Raw genomic sequence first — 14,954 nt, forward strand, 5'->3', positions numbered from 1 at the left:
GTTCATTCACAGCAGTTTTATTTGTAACAGTCAAAAACGGGAAACGACCCAAATGTCCATCAACCAGTTAGTAAACACACAAATTGTAGTGCAGCCATGTAGCTCTACAATAAAAAGGAATGAACTATCGATATACTCTACAACCTGGACAAATGTGAAAACAATTATGCTGAGTGAAAGGAACCAGACAAAATAGTACATACTGTATAGCTCCAGTTCTGTCAAATTCTAGTAAACGCAAACGAATGTCTAGTGAGAGAAAGCAGATTAGGGCCTGGTGGGGGGTGGAGGAGGGGTCACAAAGAGGAAAATCTGGGGGGTGACGGTCATGTTCACTGTCCTAACTTGGGTGAAGGCTGTATAATGCCCAACCTGACCAAAACTGCACACCAAGTGCACTCATCATGTGCTGATCAGACCTCAGTAAAGCTGCGAAAAGAAAACGGAGCTGCTTAAACGGGGCGGGAGTTCAGAGGGGCCCAAGGGGCGAGCCACGCGGCAGGGGGACAGGCCCTCCGTCCCAGGAAGCCCACCTCCACGGCTTAGTGTCCGGAGCTGCACGTGGGGTCGATGAGAACTGGCGCAGTTTCACCTGCCGTTCTGCTTGCACGAGGGAGGGGGTCTGCTTCCCAGTTCAGAGGTTCAGACCGAGGCCCCTCCCAGGTCCCGGACCGACCGTCACTGTCACTCGTGCTCCCTCGGATGCGAGGAGGGGTCCGCGCATCCTCACACGAGGGAACCGCCAGTGTCCGGACCCCACCCGGGCTGCAGCCCCGGCGCAGAGGGCCTCACCGACCCTCTGAGGGGCTCCTCCCACCACGACGCAGCCCTCGGCCACCTCCCACACAGGCTTCGTCCAGGTCACGCAGCCACGAGAGAACAGAGCTGGAGCTCGTCCACTCCTCTGCCTTCTGGACTCGCCAGAAGTTAAGGAAACCCTCAGGGGACGTGCTCTCAGCACATCCTCAGGGCGATGGTCGGGAACCAGGCAACCCCGGAGGGCAGCGCCCAGAAGGCTCCTGAGGACCTGACTCCTCCAACCACTGGCCGTGACGCAGGGGCCAGGAGAGGAAGCATGGGGGCTGCTGTGGGGAAGACACACGCGTCCTGGGTCACCCCCCGAGACGGCAGGGCCAAGGAAAGCTCTGAGAGACGCTAAATCAGAGAAATCTACAAAACAAGCATCACTTACAACTCCCGGGAGAGGCCAACAAGCACACGAAAAGATGCTCAACGTCACTAATCGTAAGGGGAACGCAAGTCAAAACCACAATGAGATATCAGGTCACAGTTACTACGGTGGCAAAAATAAACAAGACAATAAAAAGTTTTGGTGAGAATGTGGAGAAATTGGAAACTTCATACAGAGCTGGTGGGGATGTAGAATGGTGCAGCCACTTTGAGAAGCAGTCTGGCAGTTCCTCAAATGATTCCACATGGAGTTACCACATACCCAGCAACTCTACTCCTACGTAAACGCCCAAAAGAACTGAAAACATATGTCTACATGAAGACTTCCTATGAATATTCACAGCAGGGCTATTCACAACAGCCAAAAGGTAGAAACAACCCAAATGTCCATCGATGGACGAACGGATGAACAAAATGTGGTCCAGCCATACAATGGAATATTACTCAGCCTTAAAAGGGAATGAAGTACTGACACATGCTACAAACTGGATGAATCTTGAAAATATTATGCTCAGTGAAAGAATCCAGACACAAAGGCACATATTGTATTATTCCCTGATGTGAAGTGTCCAAAACAGGCAAAACAGGTTAGTGGTTGGCAGGGCTTGGCGTAAGGAAATTGGGAGGTGTGGGGTCTCTTTCTGGGGTGACAGAAATATTCTGTAATTAGATAGTGGTGATGATTGCACAACATTGTGAATGTACTAAAAACCACTGAATTGTATACTTTCAAATGGTTAAAATGGATTACTTTGTGACTTTTATCTCAACTTTAAAAATTTTCAGGTTAAGTTTTATGGTATGTAAATTATATCTTAAAAATAAATTTTAATGTGTAATAAAGTTTTTCATATATATGATTTGCTTTTCATAGAGAGATACAGACGTAAATACCCACTTTAGTAAATATATTTTCTAATGCTGAAATTAAAAATAGTTCTTTTAAACTTCAAGTTTTATGTGCTGTCATTTGAATCCTGGACAACTTAAAATACATTTAGCGACCCATCTACCCATCAACTGTAACTGACGTGTTGCGGTGAATTAAATCAAGCAGTAGGGAGAAAAAAGTAGGAATTATATAAGGAAAAATGTCAGCTGAAAATACCACTGGGTAGATATAGAAAGCATGAAATGAAATTTCCAGAGTTTAGCCAGAAAAAATTAGAGGAACACAGAAGCTGCTTAATAAAAAGTAGATTCCTGATCTGTAATCAGATGTGACCAAACATCTTTTCTACTTCTTTAGGGATTCCTATGTCAGAAGACTTTCTCATTAATAATTTAAAAAATAAGCTAAGAAAGAAGAGAGGTCTGGATTCCCTTTCAGAAAAACTGGTGCTAGCCCAGGCGCAGGGGAGGGCGGGCACCCTGACTCCTCAAAGGGAGCCACACCTTCCTCCCCTGGGGCCCCCGGCCTGTCAGGTGCAGGTGCAGGCGTGAGCAGACGGTGCTCAGAGAACAGGAACACGGGCAGAACACCGCCAGGAGGATGCCCGAGGAACTGGAGGTGCTAACATAAATTGCACCCCGTCACCATTTCCGCAGCGAGCCCCAAACTCAGGCAGGATATGCTTTCTCCCGGGATGTGGGTTCCAGACAGTGGCCCCAAAAAGGCAAGACTTGAAAGCAAGGCATGTAGAGCTGAAGGGAGGCACCCCGGACTGGGGGCCGAGCCGCGTGTCGCCGCGGATGCATCAAGCTCACCTGCTCCCTAACTGCCTCTAGAGACACCTGATGGTGACGAGCACAACCCCTGAAGCTTCCCAATTATCGAAATGCTACTCGGAAGGTCTGAGGCTCCCCTGGATCCACAAATCCATCCCTTCCTTGTTCAGTCCGATCACTTCTGGGTTAAGACGTGATTTACCATTTGGAGAATCTGCACCAGGAGACTGTGTCCTAGTGGCAAGAAAGACTCGGTTTCTTATCGGATTGTATTTTTATGCTCCAAACGAATATGGAAGACATCTGGCCTAAGAGGGTGCAGACCGGCCCCCGGTGGGAAGAGCAGAGACCCCGGGGAGGCTTCCGCATGCGGCTCCAGACACAGAAGCCGCTGCGCCGCGGAGCCGACTGGGTCGCCGCACTCAGCCCGGGGCTTTCCTCAGCGCGAGAAAAGCGGGAACAGCGCGCAGGCGCCCCAGGCACCGCTGCACGCAACCTGCAGCCTGTCCGGGCAGCCCCTCCCGGGCCTCCGCTCCGGCCGGCACGCGGGCCCCTCCCCGGGCAGGAGCGCGGGTCCTCACCGGGTACCTGCGGGGGACACGCACCAGCCGGCCGGCCCAGGAGCCCCCCTGCGCCCCCAGCGCCTGTCTAGAGCGCACTCCCTCCAAGTGGGGCTCCGCTGTGTGTAAACTGCGCCTCCACGGAGCTGATTTTTAAAATTACACAAACCCCTCACCTATCTCAATGCAACAACTCGGTCCTCTCAAATCGTGAGGTCACATTTCAAAGAGGAAGGAGGCTTCTGGGGACGCTGTGAGCACTGCCCTCTGACCCCGGACGCCTGGGCCTGGCCGGCAGCAGGGCCGATGCCGAGGCCGGTTTGCTGCCACCGGACTCGGCTGTCAGGTCCGCTCCTCGCGTCGCCGTCCAAGGCCATGGAGAACCGGCACAGCCGGCACCACCGCCTCCCGGGCCGCCAGCGGGGCCCGGACCCGTCCCGCCCACAGCCCGGGGCCCGCCCCTCCCCTTAAAGCCGAGACCCTATTGACCACCGGCAGTTACGGCTGCGCAGCAACTGACGCTCAATCCTGGCCTGGCGGCCCGCGCGCGCCCCCGTGCGACCCGCTCCCGGGAACACGCGAGTGGCCGGCCGGAGGGGCCCGTGCGCCCCGGTCCCGTGGGGACAGCGCGCGAGCCCCGGGGCGGGAACACTAACACCAAGGGGGCTCCCCACGCGCCCCACTCCCGGGGGCAAGGCCACCCGTTCTCAGGAGACCCTCACGTGCCAACCTTCCATCTCTTCAAAGCCCTGGTTCAAACTGAAAACCGGCTCTTAACCCCACTGCTGTCTCATTCACCTGTTTATATGACTCTGAAGTGCCCGCTGGGTCCTGGGACACAGCCCAGACCTCCGAGCCCACGTCCAGGGCTCACCCTCCAGCAAAGAAAGAGGGTGTGCCAGCCCCCATGGGAGCACAGGGCCATCTGAGAAAGCCCAGGGCACGGCCCGGCTGGGCTCCAGGTAGGGGCTGACCTGGAGGGAAGCCCACCCAGGTGCAGACCCTTCCCAGCCCCCAGCTTCACTTAATCCAAACGACCAGGGACGACACAGGACTCAGCGAGGGTAGCCAGCGATCTGGTGCACGAGTATAAATGCCCTCTCAGCCTACAGAGCCTGGTTCACGTTTCGAACCCACCTTTAATCCCGTACGCCCCCAACACCACCCTCGCCCAAGGCAGGCAGGCCACGGCCCAGAGACTCAGAGACCCAGCCGAAAGCCCCACTGACCCCCTAGCTGGGCAGGACTGACCACTGAGAGGGTACACACCCCTCATTCAAAAGTGCTACCTGGGAGGTGAGCTCATCACGTCCCAAGGCGGCCCCGGGCAGTTGAGCCTCACCGTGGGTGCTGGTTGGTTGGCCTTCCTGGCTCCTGGCTGCAGGAGGCTTTTCGTCGTGTCCCGTCACACCTCCAGGCCCCACTGCTAGCTTCTGCCCAGACAATGAGAGAGGCCAGAAGCTGACGGCCTGTGTTCCCTGCTCTGCCATTCTACCCAGCGAGCTGGTCACTGGTTGACCGAACCAGCTCTGTGCTGAACCATGGCACCCACATGGCTGTACCCAGCTGAACAAGCACCAGAAAGGCCCTGACCCAGGCAGACTGGGATAAGTAGTTTTCCCCAAATCAAAATAGCAGCTTCACTTTAAAAGTGAAGTTTTAAGGCTACTTCTCAAAACTTAAGGGAGGACATGGCCTTCCGGTAAGGTGAAACTTCCAGAGCGCCCACTTGACAGTAAACCCACAGACAGTGCTCAAGTTCCCTGAGTTCACCCATAAGTAAATAAAAACAGAAAAGCTAGTGCCCTCCTGGCCCGAAACATCCTCTGTAATTCGGCCAGCAGGGCTTCAGTCGGGTGAAAAGCAGCCGAGGGGATGGGCACGTCCAGGACAGGGGTGTGAGGTTCTCCGCAGACCCTTTCCCCAGCAAAGCAACCCTCACTGTTGTGCATTATAAGAAAGGAGCATTTAAAGTCTCTGGAACGGAGAGGCATCTATTTGGGAAAAGAGCCTGGACATGGCCTGCTTCCTGCCCCGACCCCGAGTGTGATGACAGCATCTCCCCAGGCGGGGGCAGCCCAGACGGGCCCCTCCCCGCAGCCCCCAGGAGCAGCAGGCACAGAATACCCCTCCTGCCTCAGTGCGCTCATGGGGTGGAGGTCCCACGCCGGGAGGGGAAGCCGGGAATACCAGGGGCTACAACCCCCAGTGCCTGCTCTTAGAGCAGTGCAGTCACCCCAACAAGGACCACCGCTGCCCGGCCTCCAGCTCCAGAGCAAGGGTTCAGAGGGTCTGCCCTGGAAGCGGGGGGGTGAGAACAGAGAGCTCCACAGCTCTCCCCAGAGGGGTACCTTGCTTGGAACAGAGCTTGGTCAGGTTCAAGCCTAAGGGCACAGACAAAAACAATAGGTAACCTGCTGGAGGGGCAACTGAGGGGAAGCTGGCGGTTTATCGGAGAGAGACAGCAAGAGCAGCCCTCCTGGACACAGCAACTGTCAAAGGCTGGCCTCAGGCCACCTCTGCCTGACTTTAACTGGATCAGACCTTAGAGCGCTGCATGGCCTAGGCCGTTATCAAAACCAACAGAGCAATCAGCTGTTAATCAGTGGTGGCAGACCCCGGAGAAGCTTAACAGGGGAGCCAAGGAGAGTCAAAGACAGCTGGTCCACAGCCAGCCTGGTGGGGGAGCGGGGGAGAGAGATTCTAAGAGGGCACCCATCAAGCCAAGTCACTAAACACACAGACACGCAAACAAGCCCCCCAACCAGGATGGGGTCAGTATCCAGAGTTGCTACAATATTTTACCTAAAACAGCCAGTTTTCAACAAAATATGTATGGCAAGTGGCCCATACACAGAAGAAGAAGAAAGAAAAGAAAAAGAAGGAAACATTGCTTTTGAAGGACAGAACCATTGGACTTAGCAGAAAAGACTTCAAAGCAGCCATTACAAATATGTCCAAAGAACTAAAGGAAACCATACATAAAGAATTAAAGGAAGTATACTGACAATGTCTCATCAAATAGAGAATATCAATAAAGAGGTAGAAATTATCAAAAAGAGCCAAATGAAAATTCTGGAGTTGCAAAGTCCAGTAACTGAGGTAAAAAAAAAAATGCACAATAGGGGCTCAACAATAGAGCTGAGCTGGCAGAAGATTCAGCAAACTTGAAGACACATCAATAAAGATTATGCATCTGAAGAACAATGAGAAAATAGAATTCAGAAAATTGAACAGAGCCTCAGAGACACATGGAACAATAGTCATTGCACCAACATGTGTGTGACAGGTGCACTGAAGAGAGGAGAAAGGAGAGGAAAACAGCCTAAGAAATAATGACCGAAAACTTCCCAGATTTGATGAAAATATCAGTCTACACACCCAATAAGCTTAACAAGTTCCCAAAAGGATAAGGACAAAGAGAACTACACCCTCACTGAATACCACAGTCTAAATGTTGAATGCCAAAGAAAAAGACAGACTCTTGAAATCAGCAAGAGAGGGAATTCCCTGGCGGTCCAGTGGGTAGGACTCCATTCTTTCACTGCCAAGGGCCTGGGTTCGATCCCTGGCCAGGGAACTAAGATCCCACAAGCCGAGTGGCACAACCAAAAAAAAAAAAAGAAGAAAGAAATCAGGGACTTCCCTGGTGGTGCAGTGGTTAAGCATTGCCTGCCAATGCAAGGGACAATCCCTGGTCTGGGAAGGTCCCGCATGCCACAGAGCAACTAAGCCTGTGCGCCACAACTACTGAGCCCATGCTCTAGAACCCTCGAGCCAGAACTACTGAGCCCGTGTGCCACAACTACTGAAGCCCACGTGCCTAGAGCCCGTGCTCTGCATCAAGAGAAGACACCACAACGAGAAGCCCACGTACCGTAACTAAGAGTAGCCCCTGCTCACCACAACTAGAGAAAGCCCGTGTGCACAAACGAAGACCCAACGCAGCCAAAAATTAAAAAAATAAATTAACTTAAAAAAAAAAAAGAAAGATATCAGCACGAGATGATGAGTAACATATTCGAAACGCAGCAAAGAAACTGTCAACCAAGATTCTTACATCCAGCAAAACTTTATTTTTTTATCCTGGCTGCACAGCTTGTGGGATCTTAGTTCCCCAACCAGGGACTGAACCCGGGCCCTGGGCCCTCAACAATGAGATCGTGGAGTCCTAACCACTGGACCACCAGGGAATTCCTGCAAAACTTTTTTTTAAAACAAGGGCAAAATAGAGACATTTCCAGATAAAAAAGAACTGGGAGAATTTCTTGTTAGCAGACCCATCTTACAGGGAATACAAAAAATAAGTTCTTCATGATGAAAGAAAGAGACATCAGGCAATAATTATAATCCACTTAAGAAAAACAAAAAGTATAGGTAAAGGTAATTATGTAGGTAATTATAAAAGACAGTATACGTGCGTAGTTCTTCTCCTTTCCTCTCTTAACTGATTAAATAATTAAGTTAGTATAAGTCTGAAGTAGATTCTGGTAAGATGCATATCATAAGCCTTAGAGCAACCACCAAGAAAATAACATAATATAATATAATGTGATATAATGTAGTATACACACACACACACATACATATGTATGTGTGTCTATATATATATTTAAGGTTCATTAAAGGAATTAAAATATTACACTAGAAAATGTTCACTTAATACAAAAGAAAGCAGTAAAGAAGGAACAGTTGGGGGTTAGGGTAGACATGAGGATAGAAAACAGAAACTGAAATGGCAGGTGTAAATCCAAACATATCACAATAACATTAAATGTGAATGAATTAAACAATCCAATCAAAGGGCAGAATTGCCAGAATGAGGTTTTTTAAATGATCCACTATATGCTGTCTACAGGAGACATACTTTAGATTCAAAGATACAAAGAAGTCAAAAGTAAAGTGGAAAAAGACATACCATACAAACAGCAATCACAGGAGATCTTCAGTAGCTACACTACTATCAGAAAAAAATTGACTTTAAAACAAAAAAATTACTAGAAATAAAGGAAAATTTTATAATGATAAAAGGGCCAATCTATCAGTATGATAAAACTATAAACATATGCACCTAACAACAGTGCCCCAAAATATAAAAAGCAAAAACTGACAGAAGTGAAAAGAGAAACAAATAATCTAAAGGTAGTTGGAGATTTCAATACACACTTTTAGTAATGGACATAACAACTAGACAGAGGAAAAAGGGAAGAGGAGACCTGACCACACTACAAACCTAACAGACACCCCTCCACCTCCACCTGACAACAGCAGAATATACATCGTCCTGAAGTGCACGTGGAACGTTCTCTAGGAGAGACCATCGGCCAGGCCATCAAACAAGCCTCAATTTAAAATGACTGGAATAGGGCCTTCCCCGGTGGTGCAGTGGTTAAGAATCCGCCTGCCAATGCAGGGGACATGGGTTTGATCCCCGGTCCAGGAAGATCCCACATGCTGCAGAGCAACTAAGCCTGTGCGCCACAACTACTGAGTGCACGCTCTAGAGCCCGCAAGCCACAACTACTGAGCCCGCATGCCACAACGAAGAGTAGCCCCCGCTCGCCGCAACTAGAGGAAGCCCACAAGCAGCAACAAACACCCAATGCAGCCAAAAATAAATAAATAAATACATTTTTTTAAAAAAATATAAAATAAAATAAAATGACTGGAATAATACAAAGTATGTTCTCCAACTACAATGGAATTAAATTAAAAAATCAATAACAGAAGGAAATTTGGGGGATTCACGAATATGTGGAAATTAAACAACAAATTCAAAAATAACAAATGAGTCGAAGAAGAAATCCTGAAGGAAATTTGAAAATATTTTAAGACCAATGCAAACAAAAACACAACATACCAAAACTTATAGGATGCAGCTAATGCATTCCTTACAAGGAAATTATGGCTGTAAATGCTATATTTAAAAAGAAGATCAACTATATGTCAATTTAAAAAAAGAAGAAATATCTCAAATCAATAAATTAATTCTATCTTAAACTAAAAAAAAAAAAAAAAGCAAATTAAACCCAAAATAAGCAGAAGGAAAGAAATAATAAATACTAAAGTGGAAATAAATAGGGACTAGAAAAACAATAGAGAAAAATCAACAAAACCAAAAGTTGGCTCTTTGAAAAAAAAAACCAATTAAATGGACAAACCTTGAGCTGGAAGGACCAAAACAAGAAGGAGAGGGAAAGGGAGGAGAGTCAAATTACTAAAGTCAAGAATTAAAGAAAGATCATTACCACCAACTTTACAGAAATCAAAAAGATTATAAGGGAATACCAAGAACAATTATATGCCAACAAATTAAATAACAGATTAAATGGACAAATTCCAAGAAAGAATTTCTATTGAAACTAACTCAAGAAGAAATAGAAAATCAGAATAGATCTATAACAAGTAAAAGACTGAATTAGTACTTTTAAAACTTCCCACAAAACGCCCAGGCCCAGACAGTTTCACTGGATAATCGTACCAAACATTTAAAAGAATTGATGAACTTGCAACAAGCAGTAAATAAGCCCCATAGATCTAATGCACAGTATAGTGAATATAGATAACAACATTGTATTATAATCAGCAAACTTGCTAAGAGACTAAAAGTAATTATTCCAACTACTAAAAAAAAAAGATAATTATGTAACATGATAGAGGTCCTCATTATCACTACATGGCTATCATATCACAGTATATAAATGTATCAAATTAACATGTACACATTTAACTTACATAATGTTATATGTCAAATATATTTCAATTAAAACATTTTAATTAATAAAGAACTGATAGCAGTCCTTCACAAAGTCTTTAAAAAAAAAAAAATAGAAGAGGAAGGAACACTTCCCATTCCCAACTTACTTTATAAGGCCAGTTCTATCCTGATACTAAAACCAGTCATCACAAGAAGAAGAAGAAAAAAAAAAGACCAATATTTCTTATGAATATGGACACAAAAATCCTCAACCTAATACTAGCAAACAGAATCTAGCAACTTATAAAAAGGATTATACATCATGATCAGATGAGATTTATCCCGAGAATGCAAGGTTGGTTCAGCATACAAAAGTCCATCAATGTAATACACTGTAATAGTAGAATAAAGAACAAAACCACATGATCATCTCAACAGACACAAAAAGCATTTGACAAACTTAAATATCCTTTCATGATGAAAAAACTCAACAAACTCAGAATAGAAGGGCACTTGCTTAACCTAATAAAGGGCATCTCTGTAAAATCCATAGCTAACATCATACTTAATGGTCAAGGACTAAATGCCCTCTCATTACGATCAGGAACAAGACAAGCACATCTGCTCTCCCACTTCTGGCCAGGGTAATGAGGCAAGAAAGAGAAATGAAAAGCATCCAGATTGGAGAAGAAGGAGTAAGACTGTCTCTATCTGCGGATGATGTAATCTTGCATGTAGAAAATCCTCCAAAATCCACTAAAAAGCTATTAGAATAAATGAGTTCTGCAAAGTTGCAGGACACAAGATCAATATGTGAAAATCAATTTTATTTCTACAAAGTAACAATGAGCGAACCAAAGTGAAATCAAGAAAACAATTCCATTTACCATAGAATCAAAAAGAATAAAATACTCTGGAATAAATTTAACAAAAGAATTCCAAAACCTGTGTCCTGATCATTTCTCTTTCTTTCCACCTCTCCGTGCCCCTCCCTCCCTCTCCCCCTCCCCCCCCCCCACACACAGAAAATGGGCAGTTTTCTAGGAGCTACTTCATGCTCAAAAACAGCAGGTGTGGTTGGTTAGCTGGCTGGAGGCTTGGCCACACTGGGTGGGTGATGTGCATGCAAGGTGAGGACGTGGCACAGATGGGAGCAGAGACAGAGAGGGACCGAGATGCAGAGAAGGAAGCTCATGCAGCATGGTACCTACCCAGATGTGACCGCCTGGGGGGGCTCATGCAGCATGGTACCTACCCAGATGTGACCGCCTGGGGGGGGCTCATGCAGCGTGGTACCTACCCAGATATGACCGCCTGGGGGGGGCTCTGGCTTCATCTTTATTATCTGCAGCTACATTTAAAGACAGAGAGAGAGAAAACAGGAAGGAAGAAGAGACAAAAACAGACTGGTTTTAACACTGGTAAGTCCTTGTTGTATTTCTTTTAAAAAAAACAAAACAAAACAATGGAACAGGAAGACAGCAAGCTTTTGGTTTCTGTGCATTAGGAAATCCACTTTCTGAACCATTTTTCTCCAAACCTACCCTCCTCCAAATAAGTGCTTGGGACAGAGGGAAAAAAATGAAAAGTCACCTCATTTTCACTTCATTTCTAAGGTCAGAGGTGCTGACAGAGATACAGCAGATCCTACTTCTACTTTCCCCTGGGAACTCATCTGTACGCAAGCCCTGGTTGCAAGATAGTTGTCTCAGGGTGCAAACTCTCCGGAAGGTTGCTCGCTAGAGCTGTTTTCAGAGGACACTCAACAGAACACCCGCCGTAAACGGAGAGCTAGCTCAGCACGTGAACTTGACCGCCCTCGGACATCACACCCAGTCAGGGAGCAGGTCTGGCAGCTGTCTCCGCTGTGGCCCAGGAAGGAGTACCTGACCCAGTGTGCGACAATTCGATTGCCAGGTACCTTGCCCCCCCGAGCACGTCACCCCACCTCCCTAGTCGGGGCCACCCCAGGACAATGACCGACTGACCTACCGACCAGAGACCCTGAAGACAGAGCACCTCCAGCTGGGTTCCACCTGCAGGTGGGGTCTGGGATCGATGGTGGTTAAAGAGAAGAGTCACCGAGGTCAGAAAGCAGAGGCAGGATCAAAGGTCGTGGGTCACCTGCCCCAGGCCGTGTACACTCTACCCCAAAATGGAAATTGTGCAAGTAATCAGCTAAAAGCAAATACCAGACTTGCTGCCTAGACCCGGGAGGAGCTGGGGGGTCGGGGCGGGGGCAGCGGTTTATAAACCAACACAAACCGCAGTCTCCTCTCCTCACCCCACCTCTCTCCCCAACACCCCCTCCTGGACCTTCTGGGTTCTGACTCCCCAGAGTTGGTCAGATCCTCTCAGCTTTTGGCTTCTATTTCTTTGGTTCAGACCAATTTCACCATTCATGGGCACCTCCTCTATAGATCAAAATCCCAAAAGAGGGAAGGAGGGGAGGGGAGGGAGGCTGCAGGAGAGAGCGCTCAACTCAGTTACTTGTGCGTTTCAGACACGGCTTCCCTTCTCTTCTCCAGGCTTGATTACATGCAGGACCACCGGGCATGGCTGGGAGACGCACAGGAGTGCGTGGGTGCAGAGCTGGGGGTCGGCAAGCAGAAGGCTGGGTAAGTTGGCTCAGGGTGGGAAGGTCACGCCCCTGTGCACTGCACCAAGCTACCTAAGGTTCCTTGGCGGGAAAGCAACATGACCAGATCTACGTTTTAGGAAAGACACCTTTGCATAGGACAGATGGAGGAAAGTGGGCTCTGAAGCTGAGAGACGCTAGAAGTGTTTTCAGCAATCATGTGCTTCCACAGAGCTGTACTGAGGACACACTCCAGGCCAGGCACGAAGGTTCCAAAACAACCGCACTGGGACGTCCCTGGTGGTCCAGTGGTAAAGAATCCGCCTTAAAGTGCAGGGGACACGGGTTCAATCCCTGGTCAGGGAACTAAGATCCCACATGCCACAGGGCAACTAAGCCCACGTGCCACAACTGGAGAGCCTGCGTGCCGCAAACTACAGAGCCCACGCGCCCTGGAGCCTGCACATCACAACTAGAGAAGAGAAAACCCGCATGCCACAACTAGAGAGAGGCCCGCACACGGCAACGAAAGATCCCGCCTGCCTCAACGAAGAGCCTGCGTGCCGCAACTAAGACCCGACGCAGCCAAAAATAAATAAATAATAACTGAATCTTTAAAAAAACACTCACACACAACCACACTGTCCTCAGAACCCCCCCTCCCCCACCAGGAGGTGGGTCTTTGCCCCCTTGACTATGGGTGGGCCTGAGACTGCAGGTCTTCAGAAGTGATGCTGTGTGAGTTCCAAGACTAGATCTTTAAAAAGATACGGCGTCCACCTGGCTCTCCCCTTGAAACCCAGCGCCACTTTGTGAGGAAGCCCAGGCCACATGAGGAGGGCACGCAGGGATGTTCCAGCAGAGCCCGGCTGAGGTCCAGCCAACGGCCAGCACCAACCCAGACACATGAGAGAGGAGTGAAAGAGAGAGACACAGAGAGAGACAGAGACAGAGACAGAGCGAGAAACAGAGCGAGAGACAGAGCTAGACAGAGAAAGAGGGGGTAAGGGGGAGAGACAGTGAGAGAGAGAGACACAGGGAGAGAGAGAGAGAGAGAGAAAGGGGGGATGGGAGAGAGTGAATGAGACAGTGAGAAAGGAGCTCAAGCAAACAGCCCAACTGTGGAGTCCGAAGCAAAAATGTCCTTTGACGTCATCAAGTTTTGGGGTCACTCGTCGAGCAGCCCCAGAGACAGGAACCAGAGATGACGAGGCAGAAGTGCCAGCAGAGCTGAGACGGGAGGGTCAGCCTCTGGTGGCCAGCAGGAGGCTGGGGGGGGACAAGAGGCAGGCCCTCAACTGCCCCAGGGGCTTTAGTCCTGTCACACTCTGAGACTCACTGCTGGGGGCACCTCGGAGAGACCACGTGGGGGCAACGGTGCCTGCGTGTGGTGGAGGGGACGGCGGCTACAGGGGGACGCAGGGGGACTGGGGACCGGGAGGAGTATCACCACGGTGGTCCAGGCAACACGGGAACACGAGACCCTGTGTCAGCTCCGGGGCAGCGGGCTGAACTGAAGCAGGATTGTAACCTGATGTCCGAGGACACCGCGGAGCCCTTGAAAATGCAGGATGGTCTGTGGATAAACGTCTTCCTGGGGAGGGGGTGTCCTCAGCTTTCATTCTCAGGATGGTATGTGACCCTCCCCACCCAACGTGTTTTTACAGCTTTTCTGAGCTATAAGCACACACCACAGAAAAGTCACTCTCCCAGCGGTGTGTAGGGTACGCACAGGCGTGTAGCGCAGCCAACACCGCTACGGTATTTTAGAACTTGCATCCCCTCGCAGGGAAACCCATCCCCTTCAGCAGTCACCCCCTCCCCATCCACCTCCCCAGCCAATGCCACCCCAGCGCTGAGATGTGCGGCAAGCCTCAGGTGAATTCACGCCTGCAGCTGGTTGCTGACACACCCATCGGGAGGCACTACTCTTAGTGACAGTACAACACGGGAATCTGGCGGGAGGGACGTGTGGCCCTGAGGACCCCCGAGGAAACGACTTCTCAGCAGCCTCGCTGTCGGCCGGCCTCGTGACGGAACCTGGCCGGGAGCCGTGAGGGAGGCGCCTGGCGGAGACGCAACGCTCTGTTATTCTTGGGTCCCTGAGCTGCAGCAGGAAGATCAGAGCCGACCGGGGCCCCGCGAAGGGCCGGCCTGGGAGCGGGCGCTCTGTCTCCCGGGAGACCTCCAGACCGGGCTCCTCGGACACCTGGCCGACGGCAGGGCTGGGGCGGGAAACCGGACAGCGAGCTCAGAGAAT

The 14,954-nt window shown here is 49.3% G+C and overlaps 1 protein-coding gene across 3 annotated transcripts in view; it reads right to left on the bottom strand.

Annotated features, from left to right (window-relative positions):
• Positions 1-14,954, bottom strand: part of SLC66A2 (solute carrier family 66 member 2) — a 48,687-nt gene that overhangs the window by 24,224 nt on the left and 9,509 nt on the right. The window contains exon 4 of one of the 3 annotated variants that reach the window (XM_036823279.1): positions 11,417-11,467. The exons of the other annotated variants lie outside the window; for them this stretch is intronic. Within the exon in view, the coding sequence (XP_036679174.1) occupies positions 11,417-11,467 (51 nt within the window). The remainder of the gene's footprint in view (positions 1-11,416; positions 11,468-14,954) is intronic. 3 annotated transcript variants of the gene reach the window in all.

Source organism: Balaenoptera musculus, chromosome 14 (assembly GCF_009873245.2).
Source record: "Balaenoptera musculus isolate JJ_BM4_2016_0621 chromosome 14, mBalMus1.pri.v3, whole genome shotgun sequence".
NCBI lineage: Eukaryota > Metazoa > Chordata > Mammalia > Artiodactyla > Balaenopteridae > Balaenoptera > Balaenoptera musculus.